Source organism: Eschrichtius robustus, chromosome 5 (genome assembly GCF_028021215.1).
Source record: "Eschrichtius robustus isolate mEscRob2 chromosome 5, mEscRob2.pri, whole genome shotgun sequence".
Lineage (NCBI taxonomy): Eukaryota > Metazoa > Chordata > Mammalia > Artiodactyla > Eschrichtiidae > Eschrichtius > Eschrichtius robustus.
In genome coordinates this window covers 48,393,237-48,409,977 of record NC_090828.1, presented here as the reverse complement: position 1 = coordinate 48,409,977, position 16,741 = coordinate 48,393,237, and the positions used below count along the sequence as shown (strand labels likewise).

Genomic DNA, 16,741 nt, shown 5'->3' with positions numbered 1-16,741 from the left:
GTTCCTGTCTTGCTGGTTGTTTGGCCTGAGGCATTCCAGCACTGGAGCCTGCAGTCTGTTGGGTGGGGTTGGTTCTTGGTGCCAAAATGGGGACCTCCAAGAGAGCTCACGCCAGTTAATATTCTCTGGGGCCTCTGCTACCAGTCCTCTTGCCCACACGCTGAGGTACAACCAACCAACCCCCACCTCCCCAGGAGACCCTCCAAGACCCCTAGGTAGATCTAGCCCAGGTTCCTATGGACGTACTGCTTTATGCTGAGTCCCAGTGCACATGAAACCTTGTGTGCACCCTCCAAGAGTGTAGCACGTGCACTCAAGCCCTGCTGGGCTTCAAGGCTAAATGCTCTGGAGGTTCTTCCTCCCGATGCCAGACCCTCAGACTGTCTTGGAGTCTCGGAGGGCTATTGTTATGTGGGAACATCCCTATGTAGCCTGCTTGGGTTTAATTTTTTTTTTTTTTTTTGGTGCAAGGGCTGTTTTTAGTATGGATGACTGCCACCTCTTTTCTCAGTGTATGCCCTATCTCTTTGATAGAGGGTTTGACTGGTGTTGTGCTGACTATAGCCTGCCCTGGATATTGAGTGGGGCCTCCCCTTTGCTCTGTGGTGGTCACTGCCCTGTCAGGGGCAGGGTCTGCTCCCTAGTTGTCCACATAGAGGCCCCCAGATCTGTTTCTTAGCTGTGTTTCTGGTCTATGATGTGAGGTAGGTGGGACTGGAGCACTCCCATGGGGAGAGAAGCCACTGAGTATTCCACCTCTGGAGCTGTTCACCTGTGAGTGTGCTCTGTTGTGTCCCCTTTTGCCTATTGTGCAGGCTCACAAAGTACACTGTTGTTGGTACTGCTCTCAGTCCCAGCTTAACCGTGGGTATACCAGCAATTGCTACTGACTCCCTGCCTGAGAACTGTTCTTTTGAAAGATCTGTCCTCACCCACTTATCTGGAATGCCAGCTTGCTAATATATGCAGATACCATATATGTGTGGATCTGTTTCTGATTTCTCTATTCTGTTCCAAAAGATCAGTTTGTCATTGCACTAGTATCACACTGTTGATGATTCACAATGTCTTGACATCAGTAAGAAGACATCTCATCCACCAGCTCCCATCTGCTACCACTTTTACCACTTTGTTCTACTTTTCTGGGAGTGCCTTGGCTAAATCTATCTTCCAGCCATGTAAATTTTAAATTGACCTGCCAGTCAGAAACACACGCAAACACACACAGCTGAAGTGTTGACTGAAACTGCATTGAAACTGTAAATTAATAAGGGGAGAACAGATATCTTTTCAATACTGATTCTCCCTATGAGCGTAAATGGTCTGTCACTCCATTTTATGGAAATTTCATTTCTTTAAGTTTAGTATTTTCGCCAGAAGCATCTTACACATCTTTTTGTTAGATTTGTTCCTAGGTACTAACTATTTCTATTGCTATTAAAAATGATATATTCTCTAACTACTTGTTACTAATGTATAGAAATGTGATTGATTTTTATATGATTATGTGTCCAGCAACCTTTTCAAATTCTCTAATTCTTATTCCTTATTTGTTGATTCTTTTGTTTTTTAATATAAATATATTACCGATAAATAATGACAGATTACTTTATTTGCAATCTTAATATTTTTAAATTATTTCTTGTACTCTTCCCATTTCTAGGGCCTTCAGAGAAATGGTGAATAAAATGATGAAAGTGGGCTTTTTGTCTTCTTTCTGATTTAAAATGTTTTAAAATTATTCACCATTAAATATGATGCCCACTGTAATATATTGGTAGATGCCAGGTTAAGAAAATGCCCTTCTATTTCTAATTTGCTAAGGTTTATCAGTAAATGTTGACTTTTTAGTGCATCTCTTGTTGAGATGATCACTTTTTATTCTCAGAACAATCATTCATTCCTTGATTAAATCAAATTTATTCATCATGTATTATCTTATACATTTCTAGATTAGATTTTCTAGTAATTTTTGTAGGATTTTAGCATCCAGTTTCTTGAGAGAAGTTCGGCTGTAATTTTCCTTTTTCATAGTTTTCTGGTGTGGTTCTTGTACAAGTTTACACTAGCTTTATGAGTTATATTACCTCTTTATTATTTTCTGGAAGTTTCTAAAGTTAGAATCATATATTTCATAAATGCTTGGTAGAAATTACTGGCAAAATAACCTGGTCCTGGCTCTCTATGTGACAAAAACTTTACAGATTCAATGACTTTAGTGATTCAGAACTATTCCTATTTTTCGTTTCTTTTCAGATTTTTTGGGCATGTTAGACTTTTCTTGAAAATGTATTCAGTTCATCTGAATTTTCAAATTTATTGACATAAATTTATCATATATCCTCTCCATACATATTGAAAGGATAGGATTATTGAAAGGTAGTATGGCATAGCGGGAAAGAACACATACTCTGACCCCAGACTAGTTAAGTTGAATCCACACTCCCACACTTAAATTTATGTTTGGCCAAGTTGTTCAACTTCTCTGTTCTTTAGTTTTTCCAACTATAAAATGAGAATAATAATAGTACGTTGTTCATATGATTGCTATGGCAATTCAATAACTTAATATTTGTCAAGTGCTTAGAACTGTGTATGACTCTAAATTGGTGGTATGTACAAAAGAGATTTTGAAATGTACTGCAAAATTTGATGTGCAGTATTTTTATTCTTCTCTAAATCATATCTAAATTCCAATTTTGTGTGTTATTTTGTATATATGAGTTTAAAAATTTCAAGTATATTGGATTTGTTTTTCTTTTTGTTATTGATTTCTAATTGCTTTGTAGACTGAGAACATGACCTTTATGTTACCAGCCTTTTGAAGTATCTGAAGAATTGCTTTATTGGCTTAGTGTACGTGATTAATTTGTTTAATGTCCTGTTTGAAAACAATGAATATTGTCAACTTTGAAGTACAATATTCTAAATATTTCCATTTAACTGAGATGTTTAGTTGTGTAGTTCAAATAGTCTATATTCTTACTTTTTAAATTCTTTGTTCAAAAAATTATCGGGAATGATAAGATAGTTTTTCAACTCCTCCATGTAGTTGTATCCATTTTTGCTTTTTTATTTCTTGATCGAGGTTATTAGTCATATCTAGGGTTATCTTGGTAACTTATTACCAAGGTAATAACTTAATCTTATTATTATGTAGTGACCTTTATCCTGAGCCATGCTTTCTTTCTTAAATTCAATTTGCCTGATGTTACTATAGTTGTATCAGCTTTCAATCTTAGAGTCGTTAGATGTTTAATTGTAGCTCTTATAAATAATTGACTTTGGATTTTACTTTATTTTATTCAGTATTAGAATTTCTGATTTTTAACTGAATTTAAACTGCTTACATTTATGTTAATTACAGATCTTTGGAAGATTTTTGCTGCCTTATTTTTGCTTTCAGTCTGTTCTCCTTTTATATATATATATATATATATATATATATATATATATATATATATATATATATATATATATATATATATATATATATATTTAATTTCTCCTTTCTTCCTTTCTTTTAGAATATTAAATGTATTTTTTAATTCAGCTTTCCTTCTACTGTTTTGGAAATTTTTTACTATGTGTATATTTCTTTTGACAATTACCCTTAAATTTTAACATGTACTTAAAGTAAAAGTCAAAGTTAGAATAATTTACTTTTACTCACTATCTCATATCATGTTTAACTAATAATTTATCTGGTAAAAAAATTCAAAATTAAATTATTTTTCTATTTTATAGAAATTATGTGTCTATTTTTCTATTAAATTACTATTCTATTTTTCAAGTTTTATTTATATTTTCTCACATGTTTACCATTTTATTGTTGTTCATCATTCCTTTTTGCATTTCATACTTTATAGAATCACCTTCATTTTTCCTAAAATACATCCATTCTTTAGAAATGTCATTAATGAATGTATTTTGGGAGTAAAGTCTCAGATTTTATTTAATAAAACTGTATTTTATCCATGTTATGGGATATAATTATGGCTGGATATACCAGTTCTCAGGGACAGTTCTTAGCACTTTAAAAATATTGTTTTACTTAAATGATCTGCTTTCTGTTCTACTTAATTCCTATGTAAGTGGTCCTTCCTCCCACATCCCCCTCCCCACCTTCTCACCCCCGCCACACACACACCACAGTCTGCTTTTAAGATCTTTCATCTGCTTTACTTTAGTATCACTATGATGAGCAGTTCTGGCCAAGTCTCAGCTGTTTTTCTCTCCTATGTTGCTTCTCCTCATTTTCTTTATTCTTTTCTTCTGAAACTCCAGTTATATACGTGTGTGTGTGGGGGTGTGTGTGTGTCTACTTATACATCGTCTAAAAACCACATTTTCCATTTCTCTCTATTGCATTCTGGTTAATTTCTTTGAGGTTGTCTTCCATTTCACCAATTCTCTCTTCAGTTATATCTATTTTACTATTCTATAAATTTAATACACTTTTAAATTTGTTTGATTAAACATATATATATAATATATATTATACAATTTCTCATTATTATTCAGATTTGATTGGAATTTTTTGATAGGTTCCATTCCTGTGATTTCCAATTACTACTTTATTTATTTAAACATATAAAATGCACATATTTTATATTCTATATTTGATAATTCCAATATCTGAAATATTTGTGGTCTAATTTTAATGTTTTTTTTTCCTGATAACTGGCATGTTGGTTTGTTTCTTCATTTTTGTCTATGTGTGTGTGGCAGGGATGTGTTGTTATATGTTAGCTTGTTTTTGACAGAAATGCATCATTTTTGACAGAATTCCATACTTTGATAGGATGTATTACTATGTAGAAACTCAAACTGAACACGTTAAATATGTACAGTTTTGCAAATATCAGTTATACTTCAGTAAAGCTGTTAAGTTTTTTTCATGTGCTACTGCTAGGAATCTGGGAGAGCTATAAAAACAGGTTCATTTTAAATTTCTCATTTGGAGTTTTATGGACCATACAGTGAATTTGAACCTCAAAGTCACATAAGAGATAATATGTGGTTATGAATTCTTCAGAGATATTATTCTTTTCTGCTCTTCTTCCTCTATCCACAGCTGATGCCAAGGCATAATTTGTTTGTGCTGCTACCTCTGTGGCATGATTTTTTTTAAGACAGCTCTTTCACCAAGGGTGTAGTTTTGTGGAATAAAGTATATTTTCACAAGCTCTAAGGTTTTATTTCCCATCTGGTTTGAGCCTGATATATGGTTTTAAATCCCCTGGCTATCCATTAAGTTTGCAGTTATGGCCAATGGGCACAGGACAGGCATCAGCTTCATCATTTGCTTACAATTCCATATGTGTGCTCCCCCCAATTTTTTACTCTCAAAGATTTCTCTTACCTCCTTGAAAGCTTAGCTGTCTTTAAGAGGATGGTTTTAATATTTTATACAGAATTCTAGGAAAATATTTTTAGAATATTTACTCCAGCATATTAATGAAACCAGAGAAGAGTTTGTTTTTTATTTTGCTTTTAAAATTATATTATCTTCACACTTAATTTCTCAGGTCTATGAATTCTTAATTTCAGGTACTGCTTCTCCAAATCTGAACACACACAAAAAAACATATCTACACAAACAAAGTCAAAAAGGTTCATAGGATTTAAGTAAGACTTTTTTACACATCACTGGTACCTATTGGTTACTCATTTATTGGGAGAAACAAGAGTTACCACTTAAACTTGACCGAACAGGCTCTAATTACTAACACTACTTTCTGTAAACAGGACATTCTTTTTGTCTAAAATTTTTATTCATTTGTGTATTTGCATAATTAACAAACACCAAATCCAGTGTGGAGGTGTTGTGCATAAAAACTTTCTATGTCATCTGTATCCAGAATCTTTACTAAAATCCAATAATGAAATCTAGCTAGATTACATACAAAGTGAGTGAGATGATGTTTGAGTGGGAAGAGATTAATGGCCAACAAATGAATGAATAAATGTTGAGGAAACATATTAATTATGTAGTATTCTCAAAAAATAAATGTTGGAGATATAGTGGGAAATTTACATCATAATCAGGGAGACAGAAGAGTAAACCTTTAATTACAGTATAGCATAATGAGTTTTATAATTGAAAGGGGTAGAATGCTTTAGGACCACTAGAGAAGAATATTTACTTAGTTTCAAGGAAGGCTTTCTAGAAGAGTTAACACAAGCTGACTGAGACCTAAAAGATAAGAAGTTAAAAGAGGGCATAGGGTGCTCCAGACAAAGGAAATGGCAAAAACAAGGGCCCAGAGGCATGGGAAAGATGATACATTTAGGAAATAAGTTATTTTGTGCCTCTGATCCATAGAATACACATGGAAGACTAGCCAGAGAAGACACTAGAGAGATAGATAAGAACATCAGATTGTATGGTATATTTTATGCCTTGCAAAGAAATTTAGACTTCATTGTCGAGAGTCTCTGGAGGCTTTTAAACAAGACTGTGACAATAGAGAATAAAGAACTATTAGAGGATATTATCATTTTACAAGTTGTTGGGGAAGGATGCAAACTAATTATTTTCTTTTTCTGGTAAATAGGACCTCGGGCTCCTGCCACAGTCCAGGGTATTTTCCCTCCTTGTGTTTTCTCAAATACGTAAGTATCTAAGAAAATTAATGTATAATGATAAATGATAAATTAATATTCTAATAAGTATGTGGGTCATATTAAAAAGCAAATAATTAATGGGATCCTCCATTCTTGTACTTCTACTTAGATTTAGTGAAACGTTTGTCTTTTGCAAATTCTCCTCACTAAGCTTAAGTTGTAAAGTAGACAAAGTTAATGTTCTTCCTTATTTCCTTACCCCGCTGTGCTTCTACACTTGCCCTATATTCAGAGTCTTCATGCCACTTTCAAGATATCCAACCATGTCTTCTCCTCTTCAGGTAGCTTTCCAGGATCTGGACTTGTCTCTTTGCCTTTCTTCCCTTTGAAACATTTACCATTCCTTAAACCTTTTGAGATTACTGGCTTCCTAAGGACAGATTAGTTTAGATTAGTTTTACTTTTTAAATTTTTAATTAGTCATTCCTATCCTAAAGTGTATTTGCCATATAATCCAAAATAATAATCTCTAATGATGGAACTTGCAAGTCTCTGGAGAAGAAATTTGGGGAGCCTGAGGGATTTTTATTCCTCAAACTGGTGGCAGCCTATTTCTGTTGGTGTCTATATATGGCTTTCTCAACTTTAGAGCAGAGAGACTATCATTTTAGACCCAACACCGTCGCCTTTTTTAAAAAAAATCAATAACTCAACTGAGGTCCAGGAAAGACTTTACAAACCTCAAATTCCTATGAAAATGGTTGGATAGAGTTAAGTGGTATATGGTGGTAAATGCTGTTGACATATTCAGACCAAGCTTTCTTGGAGGAAGGATCTTGACTTTAGGACTGATGAACATCAGTTTAACTGACTTACTGAGAGTTCATAGGATACACAGCACTATAATAGATGCAGAAAGAAGGAAACTGGACTAGTCTGGTTTAAAGAAATAGAACAAGGTGGAAGAATGGTGATCATTTGTACAAAACGGCCATTTTTATTTTAGTCATTTAATAAATGTTTATTAAATATAAATACCTGCCTCTTTATAGAAGTGGTTAGAGGAAGATCATAATAAAGTCTTGAGTGCTGCCTCTTTATTTTTCTCCACCCAACATTATAGAACTACAGAGTCACTTGGATCTTCCATAGCAAATACTTTGGATACTTTTTCATTAAAAATCTTAGCTCGGTAAGATGAGTAACTCTGTGTATTACCTGGAGATTCTTCACCACGCCCTCCCAAATTGACAGGGAAAAATACTTTTAGTTGCAGCCAACCAGCCTAACATCCTGTCAGAATACAAACAAAACACAGCTAACAATACTTTCTGGTCTGACTCTGCCCATCATACACATTCACATTCTTCTCATTCTGATTTAATTCCAGATTTCGTAAGACTTTACTGTGGAATCATTACATGTATTCTACCATCCACCCTATCTCTCCCTCTCTTTCGTCTATTGATTAGTTCTATTTTTTCTAATGTTAATACAAAAGACAGAAACATTTGTAAAATAGACATGGAAATTCAAGACCAAGAGAATGAAGACAAAGCAAGTATGATAGCAGTGGGTATAAACAGTTTCAATAATTACGTATTACACTTAGATAATGAATATATTTATATTATTGGGATGGAAGACGTAGGAAGTAACAGAGTGAAGAAGACAGTAAGTCTGCTTGCTCCTTTCATACTGTGGTCAGAAATTTATAGTTTACTTATTGGGCAATACTCTGATGTTTTGGAAGGGGAATGGTATGGTCAAATGAGCATACATGATGGATAACTCCAGCAGAAATATATAAGAAAAATTGATGGCAAGAAACTAGGAACCAGTTCTAGAAGTCCATTAGTGGCCTGCACAAAGGCTTCATTTTGTGTTAGAGTGAGTAGGCCCAAATCCAAATGATTTTAAATGGGAATTTATTTATGTTCAAAGCATAATGCTAGATACTGGGCAGATACCACAAGGAAGAAACCTATGCCACTGTGATTGTGAGCTGTTCTTTTTCAAAGATACCCTCTTGGTGAGAAAGAGGATGGAAATAGGACAAGTTAAAACACCACAAAGCTCACCGTTCTTACCTAGATTAGCTATTTTTCTTGAGTAAACACTCTCTGGAATGCTGAAAGCCTTTGGTTAATTTTCAGAGTTCTGAAAACTGAAAAAAATTGACTATGAAAACCATTTACTATAAAATAATGAAAAAAAAATTTGCTAGTTTACCTATTGCTTTTAAGAAGGAGTAAATTTTCAGAGCTCTTTACTCTGCCATTTCCACTGATGTCAACCTTTATCTGGTTATCACAGTTGTTTTCTAGTGGTCTTCTTTGAAGTTTTCCCAGTTATTTGATTATTTTTATTCTTAGGTCTTTTCTCTTTGTTTGGATATTTCTGCATGCCTTTGAGGCAGAAAGTCTGTTGGAGTCAGGTACAGGTATCAGTTAATACAATGGACTCCTTGAGTTCCATTTGGTGCCTACAGTATAATGTGAAGAGAATAGAAAAATGAATATGGGAGAGTTAGGTTGCAGAATATAAAAAAGAAAAAAAAAAAAACTGTGCTTAGGTTGACCTAAGAAAACAGATCCTGAAAAAATAAAGGAGGCCAAAATATAAAAACACGTCACTGACATCACCTTTCAGGCTCCAGGTTCCATATTGCAAAAGGTACTAGTCTGAGTATGGACTGTTGCTACAAAGCTCATGTCTGAGCTGAAACCAGGGAGGTTTTCATTTTCTGCCAAGATATAGGATATAATTCTCTGTCTTGCTGTTTCTTGTAACTGAATTTTAGACTTTGGGAAATTTTTAATTTAATTTATTTATTTTATTTATTTAAAAAATTTGTATTTTATATTGGAGTATAGTGGATTTACAGTGTTAGTTTCAGGTGTACAGCAAAGTGATTCAGTTATACATATACATATATCTATTCTTTTTCAGATTTTTTTCCCATATAGGTTATTATAGAATATTGAGTAGAGTTCCCTGTCCTATACAGTAGGCCCTCTTAATTATCTATTTTATATATAGTAGTGTGTATATGTTAATCCCAAACTCTGAATTTATCCCTCCCGCCCCATTTCCCCTTTGGTAACCAGAAGTTTGTTTTCAAAGTCTGTGAGTCTGTTTCTGTTCTGTAAATAAGTTCATTTCTATCATTTTTTAGACTCCACATATAAGTGATATCATATGATATTTGTCTTTGTCTGACTTACTTCACTTGGTATGATAATCTCTAGGTTGGTCCATCTTGTGGCATTATTTCATTCTTTTTTGTGGCCGAGTAATATCCCATTGTATATATGTACCACATCTTCTTTATCCATTCCTCTGTCAATGGACATTTAGGTTGCTTCTATGTCTTGGCTACTATAAGTAGTGCTGCAATGAACATTGGGGAGCATGTATCTTTTTGAAGTATGGTTTTCTCTGGATACATGTCCAGGAGTGGGATTGCTAGATAATATGGTAGTTGTATTTTTAGTTTTTTAAGGAACCTCCATTGTTCTCCATAGTGGTTGTACCAGTTTATATTCCCACCAACAGTGTAGGAGGGTTCCCTTTTTTCCACACCCTCTCCAGCATTTATTGTTTGTAGACATTTTTCTTTGGCTGTGCTGCACAGCTTGTGGGATTCTAGTTCCCCAAACAGGGATCGAACCCAGGCGCCCTGCAGTGGAACCACAAACTCCTAACCACTGGAAAGCCAGGGAATTCCCTGTTTGTAGACTTTTTGATGATGGCCATTCTGACCAGTATAGGTGATACTGGATTGTAGTTTTGATTTGCATTTCTCTAATAATTAGCAAAAATGTTGAGCATCTTTTCATGGGCTTCTTGGCCATCTGTATGTCTTCTTTGGAGAAATGTCTATTTAGGTCTTCTGCCCATTTTTGGATTGGGTTATTTGTTTTTTTAACATTGAGCTGCATGAGCTGTTTATATATTTTGGAGATTAATCCTTTGTCCGTTGATTCATTTGCAAATAATTTCTCCCATTCTAAGGGCTGTCTTTTCGTCTTGTTTATAGTTTCCTTTGCTTTGCAAAAGCTTTTAAGATTCATTAGGTCCCATTTGTTTATTTTTGTTTTTATTTCCATTACTCTAAGAGGTGAGTCAAAAAAGATCTTGCTGTGATCTATCAAAGAGTGTTCTTTCTATGTTTTACTCTAAGAGTTTTATAATGTCCCGTCTTACATTTAGGTCTTTAATCGGTTTTGAGTTTATTTTTGTGAATGTTGTTAGGGAGTTTTCTAATTTTATTCTTTTACATGTAGCTGTCCAGTTTTACCAGCACCACTTATTGAAGAGACTGTCTTTTCCATGTATATCCTTGCCTCCTTTGTCATAGATTAGGTGACCATAGATACATGGGTTTATCTGTGGGCTTTCTATCCGATTCCATTGATCTATATTTCTGTTTTTGTGCCAGTACCATTCTGTCTTGATTACTGTAGCTTTGTAGTATTGTCTGAAGTCAGGGAGTCTGATTCCTTCAGCTCCGTTTTTTTCCCTCAAGACCGCTTTGGCTATTTGGGGTCTTTTGTGTCTCCACACAAATTTTAGTATTTTTTGTTCTAGTTCTGTAAAAAATGCCATTGGTACTTTGACAGGGATTGCATTGAATCTGTAGATTGCTTTTTGTAGTATAGTCATTTTCACAATATTGATTCTTCTAATCCAAGAACATGGTATATCTCTCACCGTCTGTTTCTGTCATCTTTGATTTCTTTCATCAGTGTCTTATAGTTTTCTGAGTACAGGTCTTTTACTTCCTTAGGTAGGTTTATTCCTAGGTATTTTATTATTTTTGTTGCAATGGTGAATGGGATTGTTTCCTTAATTTCTTTTTCTGATCTTTTGTTGTTAGTGTACAGGAATGCAAGAGATTTCTGTGCATTAATTTTGTATCCTGAAACTTTACCAAATTCATTGATTAGCTCTAGTAGTTTTCTGGTGGCATCTTTAGGATTCTCTATGTATAGTATCATGTCATCTGCAAAGAGTGACAGTTTTACTACTTCTTTTCCAATTTGTATTCCTTTTATTTCTTTTTCTTCTCTGATTGTCGTGGCTAGGACTTCCAAAACTATGTTGAATAATAGTGGCGAGAGTGGGCATCCTTGTCTTGTTCCTGACCTTAGAGGGAATGCTGTCAGCTTTTCACCATTGAGAATGATGTTTGCTGTGGGTTTGTCATATATGGCCTTTATTATGTTGAGGTAGGGTCCCTCTATGCCCACTTTATGGAGAGTTTTTATCATAAATGGGTGTTGAATTTTTCAAAAGCTTTTTTGCATCTATCAGATGATCCTATGGTTTTAATCTTCAATTTTCAATATGGCGTATTACATTGTTTTGCATGTATTGAAGAATCCTTGCATCCCTGGGATGAATCCAGCTTGATCATGGTGTATGATTCTTTTAATGTATTGTTGGATTCTGTTTGCTAGTATTTTGTTGAATATTTTTGTATCTATATTCATCAGTGATATTGGTCTGGAATTTTCTTTTTTTGTGATATCTTTGTCTGCTTTTCGTATCAGGGTGATGGTGGCCTTGTAGAATGAGTTTGAGAATGTTCTTTCCTCTGCAGTTTTCTGGAAGAGTTTGAGAAGGATTGGTTTTAGCTCTTCTTTAAATGTTTGATAGAATTCGCCTGTGAAGCCATCTGGTCCTGGGCTTTTGTTTGTTGGAAGATTTTTAATCACAGTTTCAATTTCATTACTTGTGATTGGTCTGTTCATATTTTCTATTTCTTCCTGGTTCAGTCTTGGAAGGTTATACCTTTCTAACAGTTTGTCCATTTCTTCCAGGTTGTCCATTTTATTGGCATAGAGTTGCTTGTAGTAGTCTCTTATGATGCTTTGTATTTCTGCAATGTCTGTTGTAACCTGTTCTTTTTCATTTCTAATTTTATTGAGTCCTCTCCCTCTTTTTCTTGATGAGTCTGGCTAAAGGTTTACCAATTTTGTTTATCTTCTCAAAGGACCAACTTTTAGTTTTATTGATCTTGCTACTGTTTTCTTTTTTTCTATTTCATTTATTTCTGCTCTGATCTTTATGAATTCTTCTACGAACTTTGGGTTTTCTTTGTTCTTTTTTCTCTAGTTCCATTAGATGTAAGGTTAGATTGTTTATTTGAGACTTTTCTTGTTTCTTGAGATAGGATTGTATTGCTATAAACTTCCTTCTTAGAACTGCTTTTGCTGCATTCCATAGGTTTTGGATCATCATGTTTTCATTGTCATTTTCTCTAGGTATTTTTTGATTTCCTCTTTGATTTCTTCAGTGATCTCTTGGTTATTTAGTAACGTATTGTTTAGCCTCCATGTGTTTGTGTTTTTTACATTTTTTTCCCCATAAAAGATTTCTAATCTCATAGTGTTGTGGTTGGAAAAGGTGCTTGATATGGTTTCAAGTTTCTTAAATTTACCGAGGCTTGATTTGTGACCCAAAGTATGATTTATCCTGGAGAATGTTCCGTGTGCACTTGAGCAGAAAGTGTAATCTGCTGTTTTTGGATGGAATGTCCTATAAATATCAATTAAATCTATCTGGTCTATTGTTTCATTTAAAGCTTGTACATTCTCATTAATTCTCTGTCTGGATGATCTGTCCATTGGTGTAAGGGAGGTGTCAAAGTCCCTCACTCTTATTGTGTTACTGTCGATTTCCTCTTTTATAGCTTTTAGCATTTGCCTTATGTATTGAGGTGCTCCTATGTTGGGTGCATATATATTTATAATTGTTATATCTTTTTCTTGGATTGATCTCTTGATCATTATGTAGTGTCCTTCCTTGTCTCTTGTAACAGAATTTATTTTAAAGTGTATTTTACCTGATATGAGTATTGCTACTCCAGCTTTCTTTTGATTTACATTTGCATGGAATATCTTTTTCCATCCCCTTATTTTCAGTTTGTATGTGTCCCTAGGTCTGAAGTGGGTCTCTTGTAAACAGCATACATATGGGTCTTGTTTTTGTATCCATTCAGTGAGCCTGTGTCTTTTGGTTGGAGCATTTAATCCATTCACTTTTAAGGTAATTATTGATATGTATGTTCCCATTACCATTTTCTTAATTGTTTTGGGTCTGTTTTTTTAGGTCCTTTTCTTCTCTTATGTTTCCCACTTAGAGAAGTTCCTTTAGCATTTGTTGTAGAGCTGGTTTAGTGGTGCTGACTTCTCTTAGCTTTTGCTTGTCTGTAAAGCTTTTGATTTCTCTCTCAAATCTGAATGAGATCCTGCTGGGTAGACTAATCTTGGTTTAGGTTCTTCCCTTTCATCACTTTAAATATATCATGCCATGCCCTTCTGGCTTGTAGAGTTTCTGCTGAGAAATCAGCTGTTAACCTTATGGGATTTCCCTTGTATTTTATTTCTCATTTTTCCCTTGTTGAATAATTTTTGTCTTTAATTTTTGTCAGTTTGATCAATATGTGTCTTGATGTGTTTCTCCTTGGGTTTACCCTGCCTGGTACTCTCTGCGCTTCCTGGACTTGGGTGGCTATTTTCTTTCCCATGTTAGGGACATTTTCAACTTTAGTCTCTTCAAATGTTTTCTCGGGTCCTTTCTCTCTCTCTTCTCCTCCTGGGACCCCTATAATGTGAATGTTGTTGCATTTAATGTTGTCCCAGAGGTCTCTTAGGCTGTCTTCATTTCTTTTCATTCTTTTTCCTTTATTCTGTTCTGTGGCAGTGAATCACACCATTCTGTCTTCCAGGTCACTTATCCATTCTTCTGCCTCAGTTATTCTGCTATTGATTCCTTCTAGTGTATTTTTCATTTCAAGTATTGTATTGTTCATCTCTGTTTGTTCTTTACTTCTTCTAGGTGTTTGTTCTTTCATTCTTCTAGGTCTTCACTAAACATTTCTTGCATCTTCTGGATCTTTGCCTCCATTCTTTTTCTGAGGTCCTGGATCATCTTCACTATCATTATTCTGAATTCATTTTCTGAAAGGTTGCCTATCTCCACTTCATTTAGTTGTTTTTCTGGGGTTTTATCTTGTTCCTTCATCTGGTACTAGCCCTCTGCCTTTTCATCTTGTCTATCTTTCTGTGAATGTGGTTTTTGTTCCATAGGCTGCAGGATTGTAGTTCTTCTTGCTTCTGCTGTCTGCCCTCTGGTGGATTAGGCTATGAGGCTTGTGCAAGTTTCCTGATGGGAGGGACTGGTGGTGGGTAGAGCTGGCTGTTGCTCAGGTGGGCAGAGCTCAGTAAAACTTTAATCTGCTTGTATGCTGATGGGTGGGCCTGGGTTCCCTCTCTGTTTGGCTTGAGGTGACCCAGCACTGGAGCCTACCTGGGTCTTTGGTGGGGCTAATGGCCAACTCTGGGAGGGCTCACACCAAGGAGTACTTACCAGAACTTCTGCTGCCAGTGTCCTTGTCCCTGCGGTGAGCCACAGCCACCCCCCACCTCTACAGGAGACCCTCCAACACTAGCAGGTAGGTCTGGTTCAGTCTCCTATGGGGTCACTGCTCCTTCCCCTGGGTCCTGATGCACACACTACTTTGTGTGTGCCCTCCAAGAGTGGAGTCTCTGTTTCCCCAAGTCCTGTCAAAGTCCTGCAACCAAATCCCACTAGCCTTCAAAGTCTGATTCTCTGGGAATTCCTCCTCCTGTTGCCGGACCCCCAGGTTGGGAAGCCTGCCATGGGGCTCAGAACCTTCACTCCAGTTGGTGGACTTCTGTGGTATAAGATTTCTCCAGTTTGTGAGTCACCCACCCAGCGGCTATGGGATTTGATATTATTATGATTGCACCACTCCTACCATCTCATTGCAGCTTCTCCTATGTCTTTGGATGTGGGGTATCTTTTTTGGTGAGTTCTAGTGCCTTCTTGTTGATGATTGTTCAGCAGTTAGTTGTGATTCCGGTGCTCTCGCAAGAGCGAGTTGAGAGCACGTCCTTCCACTCCGCCATCTTGAACCAATCTCCAATAACTGTCAGTATGTTTTGATTTCCTCTTTGATTTCTTCAGTGATCCCTTGGTCCTTTAGTAACATATTTTTTAGCCTACTTGCTTGTGCTTTTTATAATTTTTTTTTTCTTGTAGTCAATTTCTAATCTCATAGAGTTATAGTTGGAAAAGACGCTTGATATGGTTTCAATTTTCTTAAATTTAGCAAGGCTCACTTTGTGGCCCCACATATTGTCTATCCTGGAGAATGTTCCATATGCACTTAAGAAGAATGTGTATTCTGCTGCTTTTGGATGGAATGTCCTATAAATATCAATTAAGTCTATCTGGTTTAATGTGTCATTTAAAGCCTGTGTTTCCTTATTGATTTTCTCTCTGGATGAACTGCCCATTGGTGAAAGTAGAGTGTGAAAGTCCCCCACTGTTATTGTGTTACTTGTGATTTCTTTTTTCTAAAGTTGGCTGTTGCTTTAATTCTGATTTTAAACATCTGAATACTGCCCAGCTAAGAAATTCCACTTCTAAGAATTTGTTATAAGAAAATAATGAGAGATGTGCAGAAATGCATATATAAAGGTGTTCATCAAAACATTTGTGTTAATAAAGATTAGGCAAAAGCATAAATGCCCAATAATAAAGAATTGGTTAAATACTTTGATATAGTCATTTTATGGACAGTGCTTTGGTAATTAAATATGGCTGTATTTTTATCTCTGTCTATATACCTGTATTTTCTAATTTTTATCTACCACAAATATTTTGTAGTTATATAACTTAATTGGAAAGTTTTAAAATCTGCCCAGCTCAGTGCTTTGTCCAAAATTCTGTTCCTTACTTGTTTTTCTTATGCTTTTTTTCCAATTTGACTTTATAATTGAATAGCCAAAGTTCAGTATATGTAGACTCTAAGTTTTAATTTTTCAACTTTAGCTTTTACATCTTCTGTTCTTATGTAGTTTAGCTTAACTTCAACACCTGACAGTGAGCTGCTATAGAACAGCACACAAGCCAATGGAAAGCTGTCATTTTCATTTTGAACACTGTCTGTCTCCTGCAAGCTCATATCTGAGGCCTGTACATTCTAATTAAGTATCAAGAAGGACAAGCACAACCATAAACTCAAATATCTAGGAAACATATGAAGACGTAATCAGTTGAAACGTTCCTTTTTTCATCTAGACCTGACTGCAGCTTAACTCAGAGTAGGAATTTTGGCATGGTTTCGCCAGGG

At 35.3% G+C, this 16,741-nt stretch overlaps 1 protein-coding gene across 1 annotated transcript in view; it reads left to right on the top strand.

The window, feature by feature from the left end:
• FSIP2 (fibrous sheath interacting protein 2) overlaps positions 1-16,741 on the top strand; it is a 130,617-nt gene that overhangs the window by 49,958 nt on the left and 63,918 nt on the right. The window contains exon 14 of the mRNA XM_068544819.1: positions 6,561-6,618. Coding sequence (XP_068400920.1) covers positions 6,561-6,618 — 58 coding nt within the window. The remainder of the gene's footprint in view (positions 1-6,560; positions 6,619-16,741) is intronic.